Source organism: Montipora foliosa, chromosome 13 (genome assembly GCF_036669935.1).
Source record: "Montipora foliosa isolate CH-2021 chromosome 13, ASM3666993v2, whole genome shotgun sequence".
NCBI classification, from domain to species: Eukaryota; Metazoa; Cnidaria; class Anthozoa; order Scleractinia; family Acroporidae; genus Montipora; species Montipora foliosa.
This window is the reverse complement of record NC_090881.1, coordinates 30,670,379-30,693,154: the sequence shown is the minus strand read 5'-3', so window position 1 is coordinate 30,693,154 and position 22,776 is coordinate 30,670,379. Positions and strand designations below refer to the sequence as shown.

The following is a 22,776-nucleotide window of genomic DNA, read 5'->3' as shown; positions in this document are numbered from 1 at the left end:
CCTCGGGAAAAGGAGCCACAAAACTAGCTGTTTACTAAAAAACTTATTAAAACCCCTGCCTGCTGTTCGTGAATGTTGGGGAACGTGATTGGCATATATACCTTTCAACAGTAAAATCACGCCCTCTCTGCATAAAATAAAATAATAATAATAATAATAATAATAATAATAATAATAATAATAATCATGTGAAGATGACGTCATGTCAAAACTCTATTCCTGTGTTACGTACTGTCCCATCTAACCAACCCTAACCCCATTATAATAACAATAATAATATTAATAACAATAATATTAATAATAATAATAATAATAATAATAGTAATTTCAGTATTATACTACGACCAAGCCAGAAGATATGTGTATCATACAGTCTCAGTGAAGCATGCTTATCAGGGCTCAAAATTAACGAAAAAATCCAGTCGCATTTTGCGATAAGATACGAAAATTAAATCGCAATTTCGCAAATTTTAGTCACAAAATTGCCGCGCTGCATTGCGTTGTCAGCGGTTTAGCAAAAAAATATGAGCCCGCAATACTTGTGTGTAAAGAAACTGCTGAAAATGGCGAATGATTGAAGAAATGGAGCTGTGCACGTAACATCGCAGCTAAATTACTCTACAATTACGCTATCTTCAGAGAAAATTCACAGTGACAAGGCTGTGCTCTAAGGAAAATTTCGGGGAGCCCTTCGGGCTCCCAAGCATTTCAGCTGGGGTGCCCAGCCCTCCAAATTGGTCGCCCGATTTAATTATTTATTTATTTAATTAATTATCTGAGATCAGCAACGCAGGAAGATCTTCATCCATCTTTCTCTCAACAAAACATTGCTGCTACTGCTCTGGTGATCGTCAAACTCGCTAGTGCAAGAAAAACCCGCAACCCGTCAAATTTTTAACGTCATACTTGAGAAAGACGAGAAAAGTGGCAATGCCACCAATGTTTTCAAGTTTAAAAGTGAAAAAGTAAAGATTGCAGCAGTTTTATGTTAAAACGTTTGGGTCTAATACAGGTAAACGTTTTTACTGGTTAGTTGGGTTAAAAATGAATTTTCAAAACGTGAATCAATGCCGCTTGATTCACGTGGAGCTTTTGTAAAAACTGCCGTGAAACAAAAACCACCTCGACCCAAAAGGTATCAATTTTTTTTTGAGCAAGTCATCTGGATTGGACGAAAATCATTGCTACAGGACAGAACTTAAGTATTTTTTCTTATATTATCAGTAAAATGTTTTAATAGTGGAATGAGCTTTTTGTGGATTCGGTCGAAGCGCCAGTCACAGCGTTATTTGTTTAGGGCACGCAATGGTTTGTCACGAACTAAAGACAAGGCGGGATTGCTCTGTTTCTAAAACAACAACAAATGACATGATATCTTTCCTTTTTCCTTATTTCGTTATTTCATATACTGGGGAAAAACAACCATAACCTAACTGCATTTTAGCCAAGCAGGCGCAGCCGCAAAAAATTGTAAAAATATTAAATTTGCATAAACTGTCGCATAAACTGCGATTCCCGGGATCATACAAAAGTAAATTACACCGCTTCGCCGGCCGCGCTTTACCGCTGTCAGAGCAGAAGTAACAACTCTTTTTTTAAACTATAACCAAGAAATGCCAAACTCCACGTTCCAAATTTAATGCTATTTTTTTTTGAGAACGAATCGAAATTCGTGCGGCCCCCGGCCGTCACCTGCAAAGTCACAGATTATGTTACATGTGAAATCATGTGGAACGGCCTTTAAACCGACTGTTTCGTACGAAGAAAAAACATTTTCTGAGAGGTTTCGTAAACTATAACCACCAACATATTAAAATTTTTAGCCGCCTTATCTGCTAGAAATACAATAAGCCAGAGTGCCCGGCCGGGCGACCGGGTAGTTTTTTGCACTCGCCCGAAACCAAATGTTAGTCGCCTTAGGCGACCGGGCGCCGTTAGAGCACAGCCTTGAGTGAGAAACAAAATAATTTCGTCATTTATTTATTTTAGCAAAAGTAGCGGCAAAGTGGCAACTGCAAACCCTTTTGTTTCGAAAAAGCGAAGGTTTGCAACTTCTCCAGACATTTTAGTCGCAAAGGGAGAAACTGAGTCGCAAATGCGACTGCATTGGTCGCAATTTAGAGCCCTGCTTATTAACAACATTACAAGTCAAATTTATGTTGTAGTTTTCAACAAAGAACATTGCTTTAAAGTGCCCCCGTAACCAAAAAATCAATTCTTATTTTTCTTTGGATTTCAAAACTATGTTAACCAAACACTAAGCAACCAAAGTTTTAAGCCTTGGTTTAAAAAAGACACCTGTTTATTTTAACATTACCAATTTTATGTTCTTGAGGGAGCTGGTTCAAAGAGAAAATGACATCAAAGGCTTACTAGTTTAAAGTGGTACTACGACCAAAAAAAAAAATTTGTTTTTCCTTTGGATTTCAAAACTATGTTAACTAAACACTAACTCACCCAAGTTTTAAGTTCTGATTTTAAAAAGACACCTGTTTATTTTAGCTGGAATTTTCTTATTTATTGGTCCACCATTACTAACTTTAAATTCTTGAGAGAGCTGGGTCGAGGAGAAAATGACGTCAAACACTCACTAGCTTAAGAATGCAATGCGTGTGTACGCGGCCTAATTAATATGCAGTACGGGAGTTTCGGGCTTTCAGACTTTTCAACCCGTGTTTTGCATATATAATAAATTGCGTTTACACGCTGAAATTTTAAGCTAGTGAACAAATGACGTCATTTTCTCTAGATCCAACCCTCTGAGGTCCCATCGGCCAGTTTTGAACGTGAGTAATCGCGGACCATGAAATCCAAAACTTACACTCAAAATAAACAGCCTTTGGATAAAACCCACAGCTCAAAAAAAATTTTGCCAGTTAGGTGTTAAGCGAACACGCTTTCAAAATCTGAAGAAAAAAAGGTAATGATTTTTTGACCATAGTACCACTTTAAGAATGCAATGCATGTGTAAGCCACAGAATCAATAAGCAGCATGGGAGTTTTGGGCTTTCAGACTTCTAAACTAAGTCTTGTATTTTGCATTTATAATAAGCTGCATTCACACGCTGAAATTTTAAGCTTTTCCCTGGATCCAATCCTCTTAGGTCCAATCGGTCAGTTTTGAACTTGAGTAATGGCGGGCGGTGAAATCCAAAACTTACACTCAAAGTAAACAGCCTTTGGACAAAAATCAAAGCTCAAAATTTGGCCAGTCAGGTGTTAAAAGCAAACACACTTTCAACATCTGAAGAAAAAAAGGAAGTGATTTTTTTTAGCACAGGGGCACTTAAAGCTGTAGATTGTTTATAATTATTATTAAGGTGGCTTACTGGTGTGCCCTTGAAAATTCCAGCAGCTCGTTTTCTTCCCTTTTTTTGTATTGGAACAGGCACTGGTGCTTCCAAGTCACTATCCTCGCTTGATTCTTTTCCAGACTTGTCACTGGAAAAAGGCATGAAAAAAACTGGATCTGATGATAATTTCTTTAACAGCAAAACAAATTTGCAACAGACAGCATGCATAAATCTATCAGCTATTCTCAATGAAATATCATACTGTATTTTACCACGTAAGCACCCCCCCCTCCCCCTCAGTCACTAAATTTGGTAAAAGGTTGGGGGTTGGCGTTTGCCTGGCCATGGGCACTGGACAGGTTATTTTTCTACACTAATTTGCATAATCTTGACTTTCTGGACTACTCAAGTAAAGAAACATTTAACAAAAATAATTGTAAACACAAACTTTAATACATCAACATTAAAATTTACAAAATAATTTCTGGTATCATCAAATCCTAAACTGTTTACATGTACAAAGTGTCAAAATGAAGCTAACTTCAGTTTGTATCAGTGTTTTGTTAAAAGCCTTCAAATTCGAGGTCTTCATCATTGCCTACATCATCAAAGAGAAAGCCCACAGCTTCCTTGCTTTTAAACATTATGCAACTATTACATAATTCTAAATTTTGATTGGTTCTGTACATGCCTATTTGTCATGTAATTGGCACAATCACATGGATGTCCAATTTGAACAACTCCAAATTGGATAATTGTAATTGGACACCTACGCCATTCGTGAGTCAATCACCTACACTTGGATAGGGTCATTCTTGCTGTTTTCCTACTGTTTGCAAAACAGATTGAATCTAATTTGAACTTTTTTGAATTTTGTAATAGATACGATTAATTATTAATTGAAGGCTTAACCTGCATGCTAGCATGCATATAGAGCACTATACATGTCCATATATAGTAATATGGTACCAATACACACTAACATACAATGCCATTCACTTAGCCTTTCTCACATTCACTTGTACGCACTCACCTTTACTTCTATGCACTCACCTTCACTTTTATGCACTTACCTTCACTTTTATGCAATCCCCTTCACTTGCACGCACTCGCCTTCACTTGTACGCACTCCCCTTCACTTGTACGCACTCCCCTTCAATTGTACGCACTCGCCTTCACTTGTACGCACTCGCCTTCACTTGTACGCACTCTCCTTCACTTGTACGCACTCGCCTTCACTTGTACGCACTCGCCTTCACTTGTACGCACTCGCCTTCACTCCTACGCACTCGCCTTCACTTGTACGCACTCGACTTCACTTGTACGCACTTTCCTTCACTTGTACGCACTCACCTTCACTTCTATGCACTCACCTTCAATTGTACGCACTCCCCTTCACTTGTACGCACTTCCCTTCACTTGTACGCACTCACCTTCACTTGTACGCACTTTCCTTCACTTGTACGCACTCACCTTCACTTCTATGCACTCACCTTCACTTGTACGCACTCCCCTTCACTTGTACGCACTTCCCTTCACTTGTACGCACTCGCCTTCACTTGTACGCACTCACCTTCACTTCTATGCACTCACCTTCACTTGTACGCACTCCCCTTCACTTTTACGCACTTCCCTTCACTTGTACGCACTCGCCTTCACTTGTACGCACTCACCTTCACTTGTACGCACTTTCCTTCACTTGTACGCACTCACCTTCACTTCTATGCACTCACCTTCACTTGTACGCAATCACCTTCACTGGTACGCACTCACCTTCACTTCTATGCACTCACCTTCACTCGTACGCACTTTCCTTCACTTGTACGCACTCACCTTCACTTCTATGCACTCACCTTCACTTGTGCGCACTCACCTTCACTTGTACGCACTCACCTTCACTTGTACGCACTTTCCTTCACTTGTACGCACTTTCCTTTACTTGTACGCACTCACCTTCACTTCTATGCACTTACCTTCACCTCTATGCACTGACCTTCATTTGCATGCACTTACATTCACTTAAACGCACTCACATTCACTTGAATGCACTCACCTTCACTGGAACACACTCCCCTTCATACGCACTCACCTTCACTTCCATGCACTCACCTTCACTTGTACGCACTCCCCTTCACTTGTACGCACTTCCCTTCACTTGTACGCACTCGCCTTCACTTGTACGCACTCACCTTCACTTGTACGCACTTTCCTTCACTTGTACGCACTCACCTTCACTTCTATGCACTCACCTTCACTTGTACGCACTCACCTTCACTTGTACGCACTCACCTTCACTTGTACGCACTCACCTTCACTTCTATGCACTCACCTTCACTTCTATGCACTCACCTTCACATGCATGCACTTACATTCACTTGAACGCACTAACCTTCACTTGTACGCACCGACCTTCACTTCTATGCACTCACCTTTACTTGTACGCACTCACCTTTACTTGTACGCACTCACCTTCACTTGTACGCACTTTCCTTCACTTGTACGCATTCACCTTCACTTCTATGCACACACCTTAACTTGTACGCACTCACCTTCACTTGTACGCACTTTCCTTCACTTGTACGCACTCACCTTCACTTCTATGCACTCACCTTCACCTCTATGCACTGACCTTCATTTGCATGCACTAACATTCACTTGAACGCACTCACATTCACTTAAACGCACTCACCTTCACTGGAACGCACTCCCCTTTATACGCACTCACCTTCACTTCCATGCACTCACCTTCACTTGTACGCACTCACCTTTACTTGTATGCACTCACCTTCACTTGTACGCACTCACCTTCACTGGTACGCACTCACCTTTACTGGCACGCACTCACCTTCGCTTCTATGCACTCACCTTCAATGCTATGCAATCACGTTCGCTGCTATGCACTCACCTTCACTTCTATGCACTCACCTTCACTTGTACGCACTCACCTTCACTTCTATGCACTCACCTTCACTTGTATGCACTCACCTTCACATGTATGCACTTACATTCACTTGAACGCACTCACCTACACTTGTACGCACCCACCTTCACTTGTGCGCACTCGCCTTCACTTGTATGCACTCACCTTCACTGGTACGCACTCACCTTCACTCGTACGCATTCACCTTCACTTGTACGCACTTTCCTTCCCTTGTACGCACTCACCTTCACTTCTATGCACTCACCTTCACTTGTATGCACTCACCTTCACTGGTACGCACTCACCTTCACTTGTACGCACTCACCTTCACTCGTACGCACTCACCTTCACTTGTACGCACTCACCTTCGCTTCTATGCACTCACCTTCACTTGTACGCTTTCACCTTCACTTGTACGCACTTTCCTTCACTTGTACGCACTCACCTTCACTTGTATGCACTCACCTTCACTTGTATGCACTCACCTTCACTTGTATGCACTCATCTTCACTTGCATGCACTTACATTCACTTGAACGCACTCACCTACACTTGTACGCACTCACCTTCACTTGAACGCACTCACCTTCACTTGTATGCACTCACCTTCACTTGTATGCACTCACCTTCACTTGTATGCACTTACCTTCACTTCTATGCACTCACGTACACTTGCATGCACTTACCTTCACTCGCATGCACTCACCTTCACTTGTATGCACTTTCCTTCACTTCTATGCCCTCACGTTCACTTGCATGCACTCACCTTCACTTGTATGCACTTACCTTTACTTCTGTGCACTCTACTACTACTACTACGACAACGACGACGACGACGACGACGACGACGACGACGACGACGACGACGACTACTACTACTACTACTACTACTAATAATAATAATAATAATTATAATCAACTTTCCTAATGTACCTCTTAAGCGAGTCCCGAGTTTCGGTCAATTTTAACTGTCTTGTCAACTTTGATCAAATTAGAGGGCCGGTATATTTTATTGAATTGCTACCAAATCTTTGTAATTCGAAGTCACTAGTCCGTGAGTCACAATGAGCGTTGTTTAAATTAAATAAGTCAGAAATATTCTCAGGTATGAGACTGCGCTTAACTTTAAAAATCAACTTTGCAATGTCTGGTGGACGCCTATTGTACAACGTTGGTAGTTTAGCGCGGTCTAGCAAGTTATTGATAGGACGCTGATCTTGTTTGGTACACCGCTCTAAGCCCTCGTTCCTGAATCCGTTGGAGCCTTCTCCGATCCGATGCATTGTAAAAGTTCCAGATTAGATGGCAATAGGCCAGATGGGGCAGAATCGATTACTTATAAAGAGACAGTTCAAAATCACAAGGTATCAAATAACGTAGCCGCACAAAGACCCCTCCTATTTGACTGGCCTTGGAGCACAGATCACTTATATGTCTGGTAAAATTCAGTTATTCATCGATTTAGGCTTTTAAGAGCTTTATTTCATTCATTCTCTAAATAACATGTCGATCTACTGATATATCTTGATTATCATTTTCAGAGTTTGCATTGTGCTCTTTAAAAACCATGGCAAACAAGTCAAATTATGCTAAAATTATGCTAAGATTATGCTCAAAATTATGCTAGCACAATCTATAAAATCCTACCCTGCTTTGTCGTTTTTTTCGGTTGGAGATCAAATTTTCCCACCTAAGTGGAGGAAAAGATGCTGAAGAACAGTCTTCTTAACTACATTTTGTTCTGACCCTAGCATGCAGCATGACCTCGGTGTTTTGGGAGTTTTTCAATTAATGGATTATTTATACCACCCCAAACTGTGGCTGAATAATGGATTATAAATCATTCTGGCATTGATTTCAGACAAAGAGGAAAGGAATTTTAAAAGCATGAATATATTAAGCACACTGCCTACATATGCATAAATGGCCCCAAATGATGGTACTCTAAAGCGTGATTAGAGTAATGGTTGTTCCCTTGTTTCCGTTACTTCTGTTACGTTAAATACTCTTTCAAATCGCCTTCTACGTAGATCGAAAGTAATGCTTGAAACGTCACATCTTACGGTGTCTTATTGTAGTTAAGCTATATTTTACGAAAAGTAACAACCTTTAAGTGGGCAGTTACTTTCGTAGAGGCCAATACTAAGGAGGGAATATTTTTGAATTGCAAGGGATGGTGAGTGCATCCAGTGAAGATCAGTGCACAAAAGTGCAGGTGAGTGCGACAAACTGAAGTTGAGTGCGTACAAGTGAAGGCCAGTGCATACAAGTGAAGGGAAGTGCAGGCAAGTGAAGGTGAGTGCATACAAGTGAATGCAAGTGCATAAAAGTGAAGGTGAGTGCGTTCAAGTGAAGGTAAGTGCATACAAATGAAGGTGAGTGCGTTCAAGTGAAGGTAAGTGCATAAAAGTGAAGGGAAGTGTATGCAAGTGAAGGTGAGTGGATACAAGTGAATGTAAGTGCATCCAAGGGAAGGTGAGTGGATACAAGTGAAGGTAAGTGCATAAAAGTGAAGGTGAGTGCGTTCAAGTGAAGGTTAGTGCATAAAAGTGAAGGTGAGTGCGTACAAGTGAAGGAAAGTGCATGAAAGTGAAGGTGAGTGCGTACAAGTGAAGAAAAGTGCATAAAAGTGAAGGTGAGTGCGTCCAAGTGAAGGTTAGTGCATAAAAGTGAAGGTGAGTGCGTACAAGTGAAGGAAAGTGCATGAAAGTGAAGGTGAGTGCGTACAAGTGAAGAAAAGTGCATAAAAGTGAAGGTGAGGGCGTCCAAGCGAAGGTTAGTGCATAAAAGTGAAGGTGAGTGCGTACAAGTGAAGGAAAGTGCATGAAAGTGAAGGTGAGTGCGTACAAGTGAAGGAAAGTGCATGAAAGTGAAGGTGAGTGCGTTCAAGTGAAGGTTAGTGCATAAAAGTGAAGGTGAGTGCGTACAAGTGAAGGAAAGTGCATGAAAGTGAAGGTGAGTGCGTACAAGTGAAGGAAAGTGCATAAAAGTGAAGGTGAGTGCGTCCAAGTGAAGGTTAGTGCATAAAAGTGAAGGTGAGTGCGTACAAGTGAAGGAAAGTGCATGAAAGTGAAGGTGAGTGCGTACAAGTGAAGGAAAGTGCATGAAAGTGAAGGTGAGTGCGTTCAAGTGAAGGTTAGTGCATAAAAGTGAAGGTGAGTGCGTACAAGTGAAGGAAAGTGCATGAAAGTGAAGGTGAGTGCGTACAAGTGAAGGAAAGTGCATAAAAGTGAAGGTGAGTGCGTCCAAGTGAAGGTTAGTGCATAAAAGTGAAGGTGAGTGCGTACAAGTGAAGGAAAGTGCATGAAAGTGAAGGTGAGTGCGTACAAGTGAAGGAAAGTGCATGAAAGTGAAGGTGAGTGCGTTCAAGTGAAGGTTAGTGCATAAAAGTGAAGATGAGTGCGTACAAGTGAAGGAAAGTGCATGAAAGTGAAGGTGAGTGCGTACAAGTGAAGGAAAGTGCATAAAAGTGAAGGTGAGTGCGTCCAAGTGAAGGTTAGTGCATAAAAGTGAAGGTGAGTGCGTTCAAGTGAAAGTGAGTGCATACAAGTGAAGGGAAGTGCATGAAAGTGAAGGTGAGTGCGTACAAGTGAAGGTAAGTGCATAAAAGTGAAGGTGAGTGCGTTCAAGTGAAGGTTAGTGCATAAAAGTGAAGGTGAGTGCGTACAAGTGAAGGTAAGTGCATAAAAGTGAAGGTGAGTGCGTTCAAGTGAAGGTGAGTGCGTACAAGTGAAGGAAAGTGCATGAAAGTGAAGGTGAGTGCGTACAAGTGAAGGGAAGTGCATAAAAGTGAAGGTGAGTGCGTACAAGTGAAGGTTAGTGCATGAAAGTGAAGGTGAGTGCGTACAAGTGATGGGAAGTGCATAAAAGTGAAGGTGAGTGCGTACAAGTGAAGGTTAGTGCATAAAAGTGAACGTGAGTGCGTACAAGTGAAGGTTAGTGCATAAAAGTGAAGGTGAGTGCGTACAAGTGAAGGGAAGTGCATGAAAGTGAAGGTGAGTGCGTACAAGTGAAGGGAAGTGCATGAAAGTGAAGGTGAGTGCGTACAAGTGAAGGAAAGTGCATAACAGTGAAGGTGAGTGCGTACAAGTGAAGGAAAGTGCATACAAGTGAATGTGATTGTAGGTGAGTACATGTCGTTACTATATATGGTAAAAACGTATATAGTGCTCTATTTGCGTGCTAGCATGCAGTTCTTACCTAATTGAACCTTGTGTCGTACAATTCAGGGAGTAATCGTGTTCGTAATTTCAAATGAACCTCGCGCTTCGTGCTCGGCTGATTTTAAAATCACTTGCACAGTTACTCCTTGAATTGACCTCTTTTGCTTGCATGTTTCGTTTCCCATTTCAGACCATGTGACATTCTCAAGGGAATTCTCCTTTTGTTTTTTCATAAGTTATTTGTACATAAGCACGTATATACCACAACCTTTGAAAGAAACTAGCTTTTAGAATCTCTGTATTGTGGCCAATTTACATTATCAACTCTGTTGATAAAACCAAATCTTTGATAGAAACTGTTCTCCAGAGCAACATCACATGGTCTGAAATGGGAAAACAAAACATACAAGCTAAAGAGGTCAATATTATTGTACACCATTCAGTCCAATTACTATGACTTACTTTTGGAGAAAATATGAAAGTAGTTAATTGCAACTGCAGAAATGAAACATCTTTGTTTTCTTGCTCTACCATCTAAGAACTGGTCAATTATAAAGACTTCATTCTATATCCCATAAAAGGAGAAATTATGCTAAGCTCTGGCTAGAATCCATCAAAGTCATTCATCAAAACTGTGTAAATGAAACAACTTAAGGACAGTCATAGGTTTGAGTACCACTCAAGCCCTTTAAGTTCCTTCCTTGAGTCCCATTAACTGCAATAATTTCCGTCAAGAAAATCATCATTGCCATTATCGTCATTGTTATTATTATTATCATCATCATCATCATCATCATCATTATTTCAAATATGAATCAATAACCTATCTTCTTCTTTTTCTTCTTGTTCAGCATCTGAGCTGCTGTCTGACATTGCTTTCAATTTCGTGGATTGAGACAGAGACGTGACCGGTGTTCCACCAGGCATGCCTGGATGTCCATACAGTATCCTCTGTTTCACCTTTCTTCCGCTGCGTCTTGGTGATTGGTTTGTCTTTCCGGTGTAACAATAAATACAGGCAAAGTCACACAATGGAATGTTTAAGATCCAACCACAACTTTTGATCATCAAAGCCTGTGCTCATTACCTTACTCATTGCAGATGGGGTACTGACTGCAGGGCTGGCCTCTGCACTGCTGCTACAAGCATCCTCTTCCTCAGGTGTTTCCAAAACAGGCATCATCTATGTACTCCCACTTAAGCTATAAAAAAATAATAGTAAAGTTACTTTATCAATCAAAACTATTGTGCTTTTGTAATGGCAATGTTTAAGAACGAGCCATATAAAAAGTTTATTCTGCAGTTTAGGTAAAGGTGCTTTTTCATCAACTTAAAATTAGATATACGTAAATTTAAAAAAGACAAATTTTAACACAAAACAGAAGTGCATTTTAAAGGATAGCAATATTTGTCAATTGAAACTGCAGATGTTAAAATGTCGACACATATGTGTCCATAAATATCAAAGGCTCTATCTACTGAGTGAAAGCAACTATTTGCCGTGAAACTCACGTACACTTCTACGCTTGGATCTACACACACTTACCTCAGGGACAATTCTTCTCAGAAAAAGTCAAAAATTAAAAATGCCTGCTTAAAAACAGGAAGAAATTAAGAGCACAAATTTATCACTTTTCCCACGAAGCTGAATTCTGTTTTGGCGGGCAGTGATCACATGATCACAATTCAAGTTTACCGCTGACAACAGCTGACAATACACGACCAGCCAATTCGACCAGCCAGCGATTTCGTTATGAGCCTGGACGACGAAAGCGTGGGCCGACAGAAGAGGACACGAGAGCGATGCTCAACGGCCTGATCGCAGGTCAATATCGACCATGAAATTCGACCACCATACATCCCATGATACGACAATTACTATAAATTTTCCCATCTCTTGATCTTTTTACTATTACTCTTTTTGCCGTTTTCCGCCACCATTATTCGGTCTGTTTTCTCGAACTCGTGCTTGCTCTTTCTTCCGCTGCTCTTCAGTATAATTTCGCTTCTTTACTCGGGCTCTTTCTTGCCTCTCTCTCTCGTTATTTGTCATCAATATTTCGCCTGTTTTTCGTGGTCTCAGTCGCTCTCTTTCACATTACTTGAGCATCTTACCTGCCGCCTACATACTGTTTTTTCTCTCTCTTTCTCCTCTCTCCTCGTTTAACAACATATTGAAGAAACTATTTGGCTTGCGTTTGGGTTGTCTTCAAATTGTGAAATGCAGTACGCTGGCCATGCAAATTCCCGCCAAAAAACCGCGGACACCGCCGACAAGCAGTATCACTATTCCGGGGGTAGGGGGTAAGGGGTGAGGGTAGGGGTGAAGGGTACTTTAGCTGAAACAACCCAAATCTTTACAAAAATGCTATGGCACCCTTCACTCCCTACCCCTACCCACACCCCCGAAATAGTCCTGCCGCCGATACGTCGTACGATGACGTCGTAACCAAAATCGATAGCTTTTCAGTTTCTTCGCGCGCGCGTCTTCGTTCTTTATTGCATTCGTGACAAAAGTTCATCCAAGACCAATCAAAGGTCATACAAATGTGACTGTCATGTGACCAGTCAGTAGCACCAAGCTATCAAAATGGAGGCTGCATTACTTTGGTTTGTTTCAATTTTTCTTTCTAGAGTAAACACAGTGTTGTCTCTGGACGCAACCAACTTTAAACCTCCCCACATTTTATTCATTCTGGCGGATGACCTTGGCTGGAGTGATGTCGGGTTTCATGGATCTGTCATAGAAACTCCAAATATTGATAAACTCGCCAGACAAGGAGTAATATTGGATAATTACTACGTACAGCCGTTGTGTACACCTACAAGATCCGCTTTGATGACGGGAAGGTACCCAATACATACAGGTAAAGGAAAGGAACTTAATTTTAGTGTCTAGTCGTTCTAGCGCCGGAGCATTAATTGGGGACAATGTAAACTGAAATTAACAAATAACACAAATCAAGTCAAGTGTTGGTTTTTGTGGTGAGGGGAAATCGGAGTACCCGGAGAAAACTTATCAGTGCAGAGTAGAGAACCAACAAACTCAACCCACATATGACGCCTAGTCTGAGAATCGAACCCCGGCCACATAAGTGGGTGGGAGGCGAGTGCTCTCACCACTGCACCCCCGTGAACCAAATAGCCTACGGCAATTCACGGCAACTTCTTTCGAAGCTCTTGCAAATAGTAACAAAAGGAGGTAATACAATACTTTACATCCTTTTGTTACTGTCAATATTACCTCATAAGCCACTCAAATTACTGTTATGTATTTCTTGCAAATACGTTCAGTTGTCGGCGTGGCAAATTCTTTGCCCCTAGAGTCGAGTAGAGTCTTCTGAGTGTTGAAATTCGATAGTATTCTAACGAGCATACATTTATCGCGGCTCAATCGCATCTTTAAGATGCTTTTACATCAAGAGCTGTCTTGATGTGCTTAAATTTTAAATTCAATATACGCAATTTGTGAAACTCACTCTTCACATGTTTCTCTTTAGGTCTACAGCATGGAGTTATACACCCTGATAACCCCTACGGATTGCCATTAGAGTACAGTATTCTCCCTGAAGAACTGAAGAAAGTTGGTAGGTCTTAAACATTTAGAATTTATGCTGAAGTATATATTTAGAGCCACACTTCTGGGGCCTCATTTGCGTGACCTTTGGCACTGAGAAACTGATCTGCCTCTAAAACAGGTTATGCAAATCATTTGGTGGGAAAATGGCATTTAGGTTTCTACAAGTGGCCTTATATTCCCACAAAAAGAGGCTTTGATACTGCGTTTGGATTTTGGGACGGTTCAGAGAATCATTACTCTCACTCAGTTGAGGGATTTTTAGATTTTCACGATGGAGAAGAGCCTTCAAGAACCTGGAACGGAACTTACGCTACGTATGCTTATATGCAGGTAACTTTTGTCATCAGTTTCTGCTTAAAGTAATAAAGAACCTTTCCTCTCAATAGGCAACTTTCATGATGGCGTCATTTGACTACAACTACCAGAATTCAATTTGTTTTTCTTTTCTTATTTAAATTTTGTATTCCCAGTGGGGTAAAAATAACAATACCTCTAATTAGCATGAGACAAGCAAAACCTGAAGGATTCTGGTAGTTGTTGTCAAATGGCGTCTTTAAGCAAATGTCCTATAGTGTCGCTCATCAACCTCGTTCCCAGGGTCCCAGGGTAACCTCTTAAGGTAGTAAGGGAGAAAAACTCAAATCAGTAGAGGAGTTCGGATGTGGGCTACAGAAATGGGTAGAATCTGTCTTCTCCACTGAGGATTCTTCGAAATCTGCAACATCATTTGATAACAAGAATTACAGTCCATCCTGAAAAAGTCGCCAGAGAGTAAAATAGGAGAATTAGTTGCTTTTACCGACTTGCTTTGTTTCGTAAGCTCGCCTCATTACCTTCCTTCCATTAGGCTTTCTAGCGGACTCTGTAAAGGCTGGGACATTTCCTAATGACTGTTCCTCGAAGCAATACGACAAAATTATGATACGAAAATTTGTTTCATCTCTGGATTATTAGCGAGCAGAGAGAATAGTGAGGTCACATGATCCCGCGAAGCCTTTGTTCTTGTACATGGCATTCCAGAATGTTCATTCTCCAGTCCAAGCACCACAAAAGTACGTCGACAAATACAAGTTTATCAAGGACAATGTTAGAAGAACATATGCTGGTATGGTGGATATACTGGACGAGGCTGTAGGAAATCTCACTAGGATGTTTCAAGAAGCAGGGTAAGATAAATCGAACTATCAGCTGGGCAGCTGCAAAAATGAACCTTTTTAATAAAAGGAAGAAGGCAGGCGCAGTGGTCAAGCCAACCAACGCGCATATCGTATACGGGCTGAGTTTTACTCGATTTCAACCTTGCTAAAGGGTTTTTCCTTTTCAGCCCTCATCAAAATCGACTCTGAATTAATTACATCTGGACGCTAGCCGTGACACCCGGCTGTGGTACTGCGTTCCGGGGTCATCCATAAACCGTCTAGTAGCCTGCCTGATGCGCTTTAAATATGCTTTGGTCCCAATCTCATCCTTACTGATACTATACTAAAAGACCGTTTACACGACAGAGAAATTTGGGTCCGGACCCCTCAAAAAAGCGGTACGGACCCATAAATTTTGTAAAGAAACACTGGAGTTTCTGCAGGGCCATAGGCGCCTATGGCCCTGTAGAAACTCCAGTGTTTCTTTACAAAAGTTATGGGTCCGTACTGCTTTTTTGGCGGGTCCGGACCAAATTTCTCTGTCGTGTAAACGGCCTTTAAGATTCAGATCCTTCCAAGAAACACGCGTTTACAAGCAAGACCGCACGTAAGTCTAAATGCTTTTCTCCGGTAAATCTGTCGACTGTTTCAGGTTATGGGATGACACACTGGTTATATTTAGCACTGACAACGGTGGGTTACCTGACTCTGGAGGATATAACTGGCCTCTCCGTGGTACAAAACACACTGTCTGGGAGGGAGGTGCCCGTGGGACCGCGTTTGTTTACGGCAACTTGTTAAAACAAACGGGGGTGAGGAGCAAAGAACTAATGCATGTGACTGACTGGTATCCAACATTAATCAAGCTTGCTGGTAAGCAATCGCTTTCCTTTTTCTATTTAAAGTACTGTATATTTTCTCAGCATTAGGCCGAGGTTCATGATAATGGAAATTTTTTAAAATAATACCCCGTTTCGTGATATCGGTGACCTCAGTCGCCATGTCGTTGAAAGACAAAGCAGCATTACCTTAATAACGCACGTGCACGCTCCTTATTACATAGCCGTTTAGTATAAATACACAGGTGATTATACAAAATCGCGCGCTCTCATTGGCTCGCTATCTCGGATTAGCAGCCCGTAATCACAAAATGGCCGCCACTAGTCGTTTTGCCACTGTAAGTGAAGATGATTTCGCCTGTATATTTATATTACAACAATTATTCGCCTCAGGCTCAGTGATTATCGGTGAATATTCACCTCGACTTCGTCTTGGTGAATATTTAACAACTATTCACCGAAGCAGTGGAGGTGGCTAGTTGTGGATATTTACCGAGCCGCGAAGCGGCGAGGTAAATATCCATCACTAGCCACCGACACTGAGGTGAATAGTTGTTTTAGTATATACTCAAACAGTGAGATAATATAGCACAAAAAGATGATTTTAACTCATTTATTTCTGCAAAGATTACAACATTTTCGGGCCCAAATTCCGCGCGAATTGCTCGGAGGTGAATAGTTGTTTTAGTATATACTAAAACAGTGAGATAATACACAGCACAAAGAATTAATTTGGATGTTTTCTTCACTTGTCACGGATGCAAATCGGGACGCCATTTTTTCCCGAGTTGCTCGGAGGTAAATAGCACAGGATATCCGGAGTTTGAGTAGCCAATCAGCGCGCGAGTTCAACGCTATCCACTGTTTTAGTATATACTAATCACCGATAATCACTTCGCCTTCGGCGAATAATTGTTAAATATTATGCACGTGGAGATAACGAAAAAAATAAGTTTTTTGAGAGCTGTAACTGCAATGTTAGTGATGAAATTTCGGACCCTGCTAAAATTAAGGAGAATCCAATTTCTCTTTGACAGGAGGCAGTTTTGATCCAATTAACCCAAAACCTGTGGATGGGTTTGATGTGTGGGAGACAATCTCCACTGGTAAATCGTCACCAAGAAAAGAACTGGTCATCAATATCGATAGCTCAGAGGGAGCTTCTTTACGTGTAGGCGACATGAAGATATTGCTTAATGTCCCTAATGTCACGTGGTATAAACCACCTGAACTGGAGAAGAGCTTTAACATCAAACACGAACATCAAAAACAATCCGGTGCTGATTATTCAAGAGAACGACTGAACTCTGGCTTGTTGACGGTTAGTTCATACATGTCGTTTGGTCTTCACTTTTCTAAAGGAAGGTCTTCATTAAAAGAAAACTAAACAAAACTTATCAGTAACCTTGATACTGCAGGCCTTCCCCATTGTCCTCCAGCCTCGTTTTGCACACAACATGGTGCCAGTTTCTTACAAAACTATCCAAGTCGTCCCTCCTACGTCCAACGACGGACATTTAACGGCTGAAAGTGAAACTGAAACTGAACCTTTATACTGACCGTCGTTCGCTTTTACCGTACTTTTACTTTAAGCTACTTTTTAAATAAATTGATTCACTGGAACTGAAAACAAAAAGATAATCATCGATGTAGTTCATTTGAGCAGCCATGGGTATTTCACTTTCTTTTACCAACGACGTGGCACCAATCCTTTCCACTCTTTCTTCCTTTTAATTCTCTTCTAATTCATTTATTTCATTTTCAACCAATCTAGTATCAACAATCTGCTCCAATTCAAGTGGCTCTTTACAACATAACCGCGGACCCCAACGAGCACAACGATCTCAGTAACAGTAGCAAGTATTTGGATGTGGTAGCAAAGTTAAAGAAGAGAATGGTGTATTACGTAAAAAGCATGGTTCAACCGCTCAACAAGCCATCTGATCCCCAGGCAAGAGTGTTTGCTGAAAAGAACGGTTGCTGGGGGCCTTGGCAGTAGTGAAGGTCGGCTCTTAAGCCGCGGCTACACGAGCGATTTTTTGCTTGCGCCGGTGATGCGATTTTTTCAAATTTCGTCGCGTCGCGGACAGCGCGCGATGAAAATCGCAAGTGTAGCCACCCTTAAAATGGCGACGCGACAGCTGAAAAAATCCCAGAAAAAAATCGCAAGAAATTGAATGAGTTGAATTTCTCGCGATTTTTTTAGCTGTCGTGTTGCCAGTTCAAGGGTGGCAACACTTGCGATTTTCTTCGCACGCTGGCGACGTGACAAAATTTGAAAAAATCGCATTACCAGCGCGAGCAAAAAATCCGTGGTGTAGCCGCGGCTTTACGTCGCTGCTTCTGGAAACAATAACATTCGATTCTACACTGTAATTTCGTTTATTGTTTGCAGTCAGCTCAGATGCTGTAGGGAGCGCCATTAGTACAATGCACTTTCACACAAAAAAAAAATTGTTCGTCTCATCAATTGTAAAATGATCCTAATTTTCCTGGAAAGGAATATCCAAACATTCCAATGTCGCTCTGATAAATTTGTGCCAGCTCCGAAATCCTTCCTTTTGGAATGTGCGAATAATATTGCAGCAACTCAGCTGTTGTATTAGACGGGTGGACTGGTGGGAAGGACACGCGGTCGTCGATACCCGCTAATTTTACCAAATATGAAGCATCCTGTGAAAGACTTTCATAGTGCCCGATGAAATCATAGTTAATAGCGCACGGGTGACAAAGTTGGTCAATTGGACTCCAATGTTCATCAAGATGCTGTGTTTTGACAACATACTTCGTGAATTCCGGAAAAGTAACTCCGCTGCCAGTTTCAAGCGCATATTTTGTCGCGTTTGGTCTAGTAAGTTTGATAATGTTTCTACCAATAGCGCGACGAAAAATTTTATTTTCTTTCAAAAATTTGTTCTTATAGGCTGAAAGTAAACGTTCAAACGGCTCTCGAGTAAACATGAAAGTGAAATAATTATTGAGCATGTTAAGTGCTTCCTCGGGATGATAGTGATTCAGGCGTTTGAAGTCAGCCTCGTGCAGGCCCTTGCTACAAGTTTGATTATCTTCATTTAACAAACACAGTTCTTTCTTCCATTGAGAACTGGCAACTTTTGGGACGAAACAATAGATTACCTTCTTGCTGTGAAAGACCAAGTGATATCGAAGATCTTTTCCAATTACTGTGTCGTTCCTTCTGTAACGTTTGCAGTAATCTTGAACCAATTTACGTCGCTCTTGTACTAGCATTTTCATTCCTTGATCAATAGATGAGCTTTCATAGTATTTTTCCTTGGATTTTCTTTTAAATTCTGTTGAAGAAGTAAGAGAAATTTCAATGCTACTCTGTTAGACCGTAACGGTGCAATATGAAGGCGACCAACCAGGCAGTTCCTTGTCAAATTAGGCCCGGTTCAAACGTCGACCTTTTCATGTGCCGAACCTAATGGGTGTTTGGGTCGACGCAAATAATTAAGTTCGTCAATTTATTCTTACGTCGAACTTATTTGAGTCGAACTATTTTGTTTAAATCAGGGGCCAGGGCTTGTACGCATGCCGAATAGTCTACGCGCACACAGTTCTGGGGAAAATATTATGTATGTAATGTGTGCGTAATGTATGCATTTGATTCGGCACATGAGACGATCAGCGTCGTGCTTTTGCCGTTCTATTCGACTAGATCAGTCGAATAGAACGGCGGGTCGACCCAATTACAAATCTGTCAAATCCAATTGATTCATAAGTCGCGCTTCTCATGTACCGAACCAATAGACCATATTCGTATTCTCAGTATTGGACTGGAACTAGCTTGTAATGGAGGCTAATGCGGGGAAGTATATTAAAAGCATTTTCATTTGAAAAGATTCCCTTGCATCAGCCTCTATTGCAAGCTAGTTCCAGTCCAATACTGAGAATACGATTACGGAACATTAATAGCCCACTTTCGATATATTTAACAATTATTCGCCGAAGCATCCAGATAAAAAGGGTGAGAACTATGCTCGCCCATACTGATGTTGATTCCGTCAATTTGCTTTAAATGCTCTAAAGCCTCATAAACCAAAGAACTATCGTCTCAAGCCATCTGTGCTACGTGAATCATTAAAACCAGCAGGAGTCACATATTTTGTAAGTAGATTGTCAATGACCTTTAACACGCTTACAGACGTCATGGCAACAGGTAGTGCCCATGAACAATTCCCTCCTTCCGATATCAATTTTTGTTAACTTCATGGTTCAACTTAATCTATTTGAAAAAAAAAAAATTTATCAGGAGAAATTGAAATTAGTTGAATTTTGTTCTTGAACTTGAATTTGAACTTTATTTTTATTTAAACACGGTAAATCTATCAGATAAAATAATAATAATAAAAATTACAATCTACTTCAATCTATATAAACATGATCCAAAATTAAAAGAGAAAAATAGAGAAAATAAAGAAATTCTGCTTTACATAGATGACGTGTGCGTTTAGTCGTTTCAGACGAACAAATCGCGACAACCATTTCGAAAAAATTGAAGTGATTTTGCTTGCTGCAATTCAGGGGACAAGCTGTTCCACATAACCGCACCATTATAGCTAAAGCTACTTTTCAGGAAATTGGTGCGGGGCAATGGAACAGCTAGTTTGTTTTCAGAGTTCCTTAAATGATAAGGTGGATCATATTTAGTGAAAAGAGAACCAAGATAGTCGGGCGCAAGACCATGTACAGATTTATAAACCATGGTGGCCACTTGTATTTGTCGCTGAGTATCCAACCATTTCCAGTTGAGTTGCTCAAAAAGAGGATCAACGCTTGTGTCATAACTGGAGAAGGTTAGAATACGGGCAGCCCGATTTTGCAACTTTTGGAGCTTATTCGAAAGACTTTTGTTACAATGCCCCCAGATCTCGCTGCAGTAATTAAAGTACGGTTGAACTAAGGCATTGAAAACGGACTCCAGCGTGGTTCGGTTAACAAAAGGCCTACAACGTTTAATTGCTCCAATGCCCGATGTTCAGGAACTTAAACCAAGAATACACAGTGCTAAGGCACTACCGCAAACACTTTCATTTTGTCCAATCCTAGCATAGGAAAGCTCTTGATTATCATAAAACCAGCAGTGTCAAGGCGGCAAGAGCAAAGGAGGAAACCACTTACTACACCACCTCGGATTTCGTGCCTTCTCCGAGGCACAAGAAAGCAGAAACGCTTATACTTCCTAATTTTAACTTGCAAAGAAATCTTACCTTTGTTGAAGTTGCTTTGGAGAAATTTAAAACCTATCGAAATTAAGCAGAAAAACAATACACCGTAGAAGCAACGCCTCAGGGGATCCATTGAATCTCACTTCTCCGATGTGTTGGCCTCCTGCGATCTTCACGCAAATCTTTTCTCCTCAACGAACAAACGAATGAGAAAAGATTGCGTGACGAGTCACAAAAATGTCTGCGCAGAAGGCCACCGATGGGTTGGCGGTGAGCGAGGGTAATGTCCACGTGGTAGAAATTTAGGATACATGACGTCACGCGCGTCATCAAACGGCGGCCATGTTGATACCCCGGACCAATCCTCCCGGAATTGAACTCCTATTGTGCAAACGTTTTCTTTTGTCTTCATTGAAAAACATGGCTGTTGATCACGTGAGCGAAAACCAACAATATACGAAAACAATAAATCTGTATTAAATTTGCTAAGCTTTGTTTACTTGTAACACTCCATAGCAGAAAATTCGTTTCTTAATGACAAAATTAGATAACAATGTTGATTTAATTTTCTGAATTTATCCATGGTTGCTCAGAAGTCTAGTCTCAGTCACTGCCAAGAAAAAAGGCGATGGCAAAGACAAAAAACTAAGATATTAATTACGTATACGCATACCAAAAACAGGGAATAATGGAATTTCTGCTAGTGAATAAATACGGTTAAATAACTTCTTTAACTCCCTGTAATAGAAGATAAATGGAAACAAGGCTAAATGAAGACGCAGAGGTGCAGGCGTACGCACTTGATTAGTGTTAAGCAGACTATACATTTCGTCACCTCAGGCCGGATTTTGTTTCGTTCAGGGAATCACATGGCTACCTATGAGAGTCGCGGGCTTCCGTTCCGTTTTCGCATTCTTAGATATTTGAAATAATGATACTTGGCAACAGTTTTCAAAATTGCCTTTACCGTAACCGCGTGTTCGACAGTTGTTACTTTCGTAGCACCGCGTTGACCGGCCTCTGATGGGCAATGACAAAGACGGAGCATCTTGTCTGAAACAGCCTCGTTTGCAAGTGCTACAATAGCACCTTGTATTTCATAGAGCCTTGCATCGGTGATGTTCACAAAATCAAGCGAAGAATAAACCAACCACAATTAACGAATACGGTCAAAGCAAGAGCTAAAACCTGAGAATGAAACCGGAAGGATGACGAAATTTACAAAGGAACTCTGCGGTCCCGAATACAGGATTCCATATGAATTACAGTATAAATACATCATATAGTAGCAGAAACCCATAAGGGTTGAAACGTGTAACGCGCGTTCACAGCTTCCGAATATTCAGTGCGAACTGATTAGTTGAATGTTTCAGTGCTAAGTACCATATTTGGAAACCCCTCGCTCTTGTTGTTCCAAATATGGTACTTAGCAAATTGAATATTCAGAAGCTTGTTTCCCAGCACACAAGGGGCCGTTACACGTTTCAACCCATATGGGTTTCTGATTGTAGTCAACCGGGATCTTGCGCTAATTTTTACCCAATACTCTCTCTAGTCCCTTATTTAATAAAAGAAACCTAAACCCTTTCGCTTCGTTGCTTAAAACCAGACTTAACATCAGCTTACGACCAGTCTATTTCACCTTGTCCGTGCA

The 22,776-nt window shown here is 41.0% G+C and overlaps 3 protein-coding genes across 5 annotated transcripts in view; 1 reads left to right on the top strand and 2 right to left on the bottom strand.

The window, feature by feature from the left end:
• The window catches only part of LOC137982690 (cohesin subunit SA-1-like), a 60,849-nt gene extending 48,797 nt beyond the window's left edge, over window positions 1-12,052 (bottom strand). The window contains exons 1-4 of one of the 2 annotated variants that reach the window (XM_068829824.1): window positions 11,922-12,052; window positions 11,463-11,577; window positions 11,199-11,368; window positions 3,330-3,441 (exon numbers count right to left, since the gene is read on the bottom strand). In XM_068829824.1, the coding sequence (XP_068685925.1) occupies window positions 3,330-3,441; window positions 11,199-11,368; window positions 11,463-11,558 (378 nt within the window). In that variant the 5' untranslated portion in view covers window positions 11,559-11,577; window positions 11,922-12,052. The remainder of the gene's footprint in view (window positions 1-3,329; window positions 3,442-11,198; window positions 11,369-11,462; window positions 11,578-11,921) is intronic. The other variant, XM_068829823.1, reaches the window with a different exon arrangement.
• Window positions 12,053-12,865: 813 nt separating this feature from the next.
• On the top strand, window positions 12,866-17,954 carry LOC137983556 (arylsulfatase B-like). Its single transcript, XM_068830711.1, has 7 exons — window positions 12,866-13,242; window positions 13,876-13,962; window positions 14,074-14,285; window positions 14,910-15,121; window positions 15,747-15,967; window positions 16,971-17,254; window positions 17,708-17,954. The coding sequence occupies exons 1-7, from the start codon at window positions 12,966-12,968 to the stop codon at window positions 17,930-17,932; spliced, it is 1,518 nt and encodes a 505-aa protein (XP_068686812.1). The 5' UTR covers window positions 12,866-12,965; the 3' UTR covers window positions 17,933-17,954.
• Window positions 17,955-18,394: 440 nt separating this feature from the next.
• Window positions 18,395-22,747, bottom strand: LOC137983558 (carbohydrate sulfotransferase 11-like). Of its 2 annotated transcripts, none has more exons than XM_068830713.1 (2): window positions 21,165-22,747; window positions 18,395-19,244 (listed from the first exon to the last, which is right to left on the bottom strand). In XM_068830713.1, the coding sequence occupies exons 1-2, from the start codon at window positions 21,253-21,255 to the stop codon at window positions 18,400-18,402; spliced, it is 936 nt and encodes a 311-aa protein (XP_068686814.1). In that variant the 5' UTR covers window positions 21,256-22,747; the 3' UTR covers window positions 18,395-18,399. The 2 variants fall into 2 exon arrangements, with proteins under 2 accessions (XP_068686814.1, XP_068686815.1); XM_068830714.1 differs by lacking the exon at window positions 21,165-22,747 and adding an exon at window positions 20,082-20,361.
• Window positions 22,748-22,776: the final 29 nt, after the last annotated feature.

Excerpts from the sequence above, each read along its gene's own strand:
- LOC137983558 (XM_068830713.1), bottom strand. The coding sequence starts at position 21,255 with ATGGATCCCCTGAGGCGTTGCTTCTACGGTGTATTGTTTTTCTGCTTA. Across the intron at positions 19,245-21,164 it reads CCAAAGCAACTTCAACAAAG|AATTTAAAAGAAAATCCAAG; the intron begins GTAAGATTTCTT and ends CTTCTTCAACAG.
- LOC137983556 (XM_068830711.1), top strand. The coding sequence starts at position 12,966 with ATGGAGGCTGCATTACTTTGGTTTGTTTCAATTTTTCTTTCTAGAGTA. Across the intron at positions 13,243-13,875 it reads AAGGTACCCAATACATACAG|GTCTACAGCATGGAGTTATA; the intron begins GTAAAGGAAAGG and ends GTTTCTCTTTAG. Across the intron at positions 14,286-14,909 it reads CTACGTATGCTTATATGCAG|CGAGCAGAGAGAATAGTGAG; the intron begins GTAACTTTTGTC and ends CTGGATTATTAG.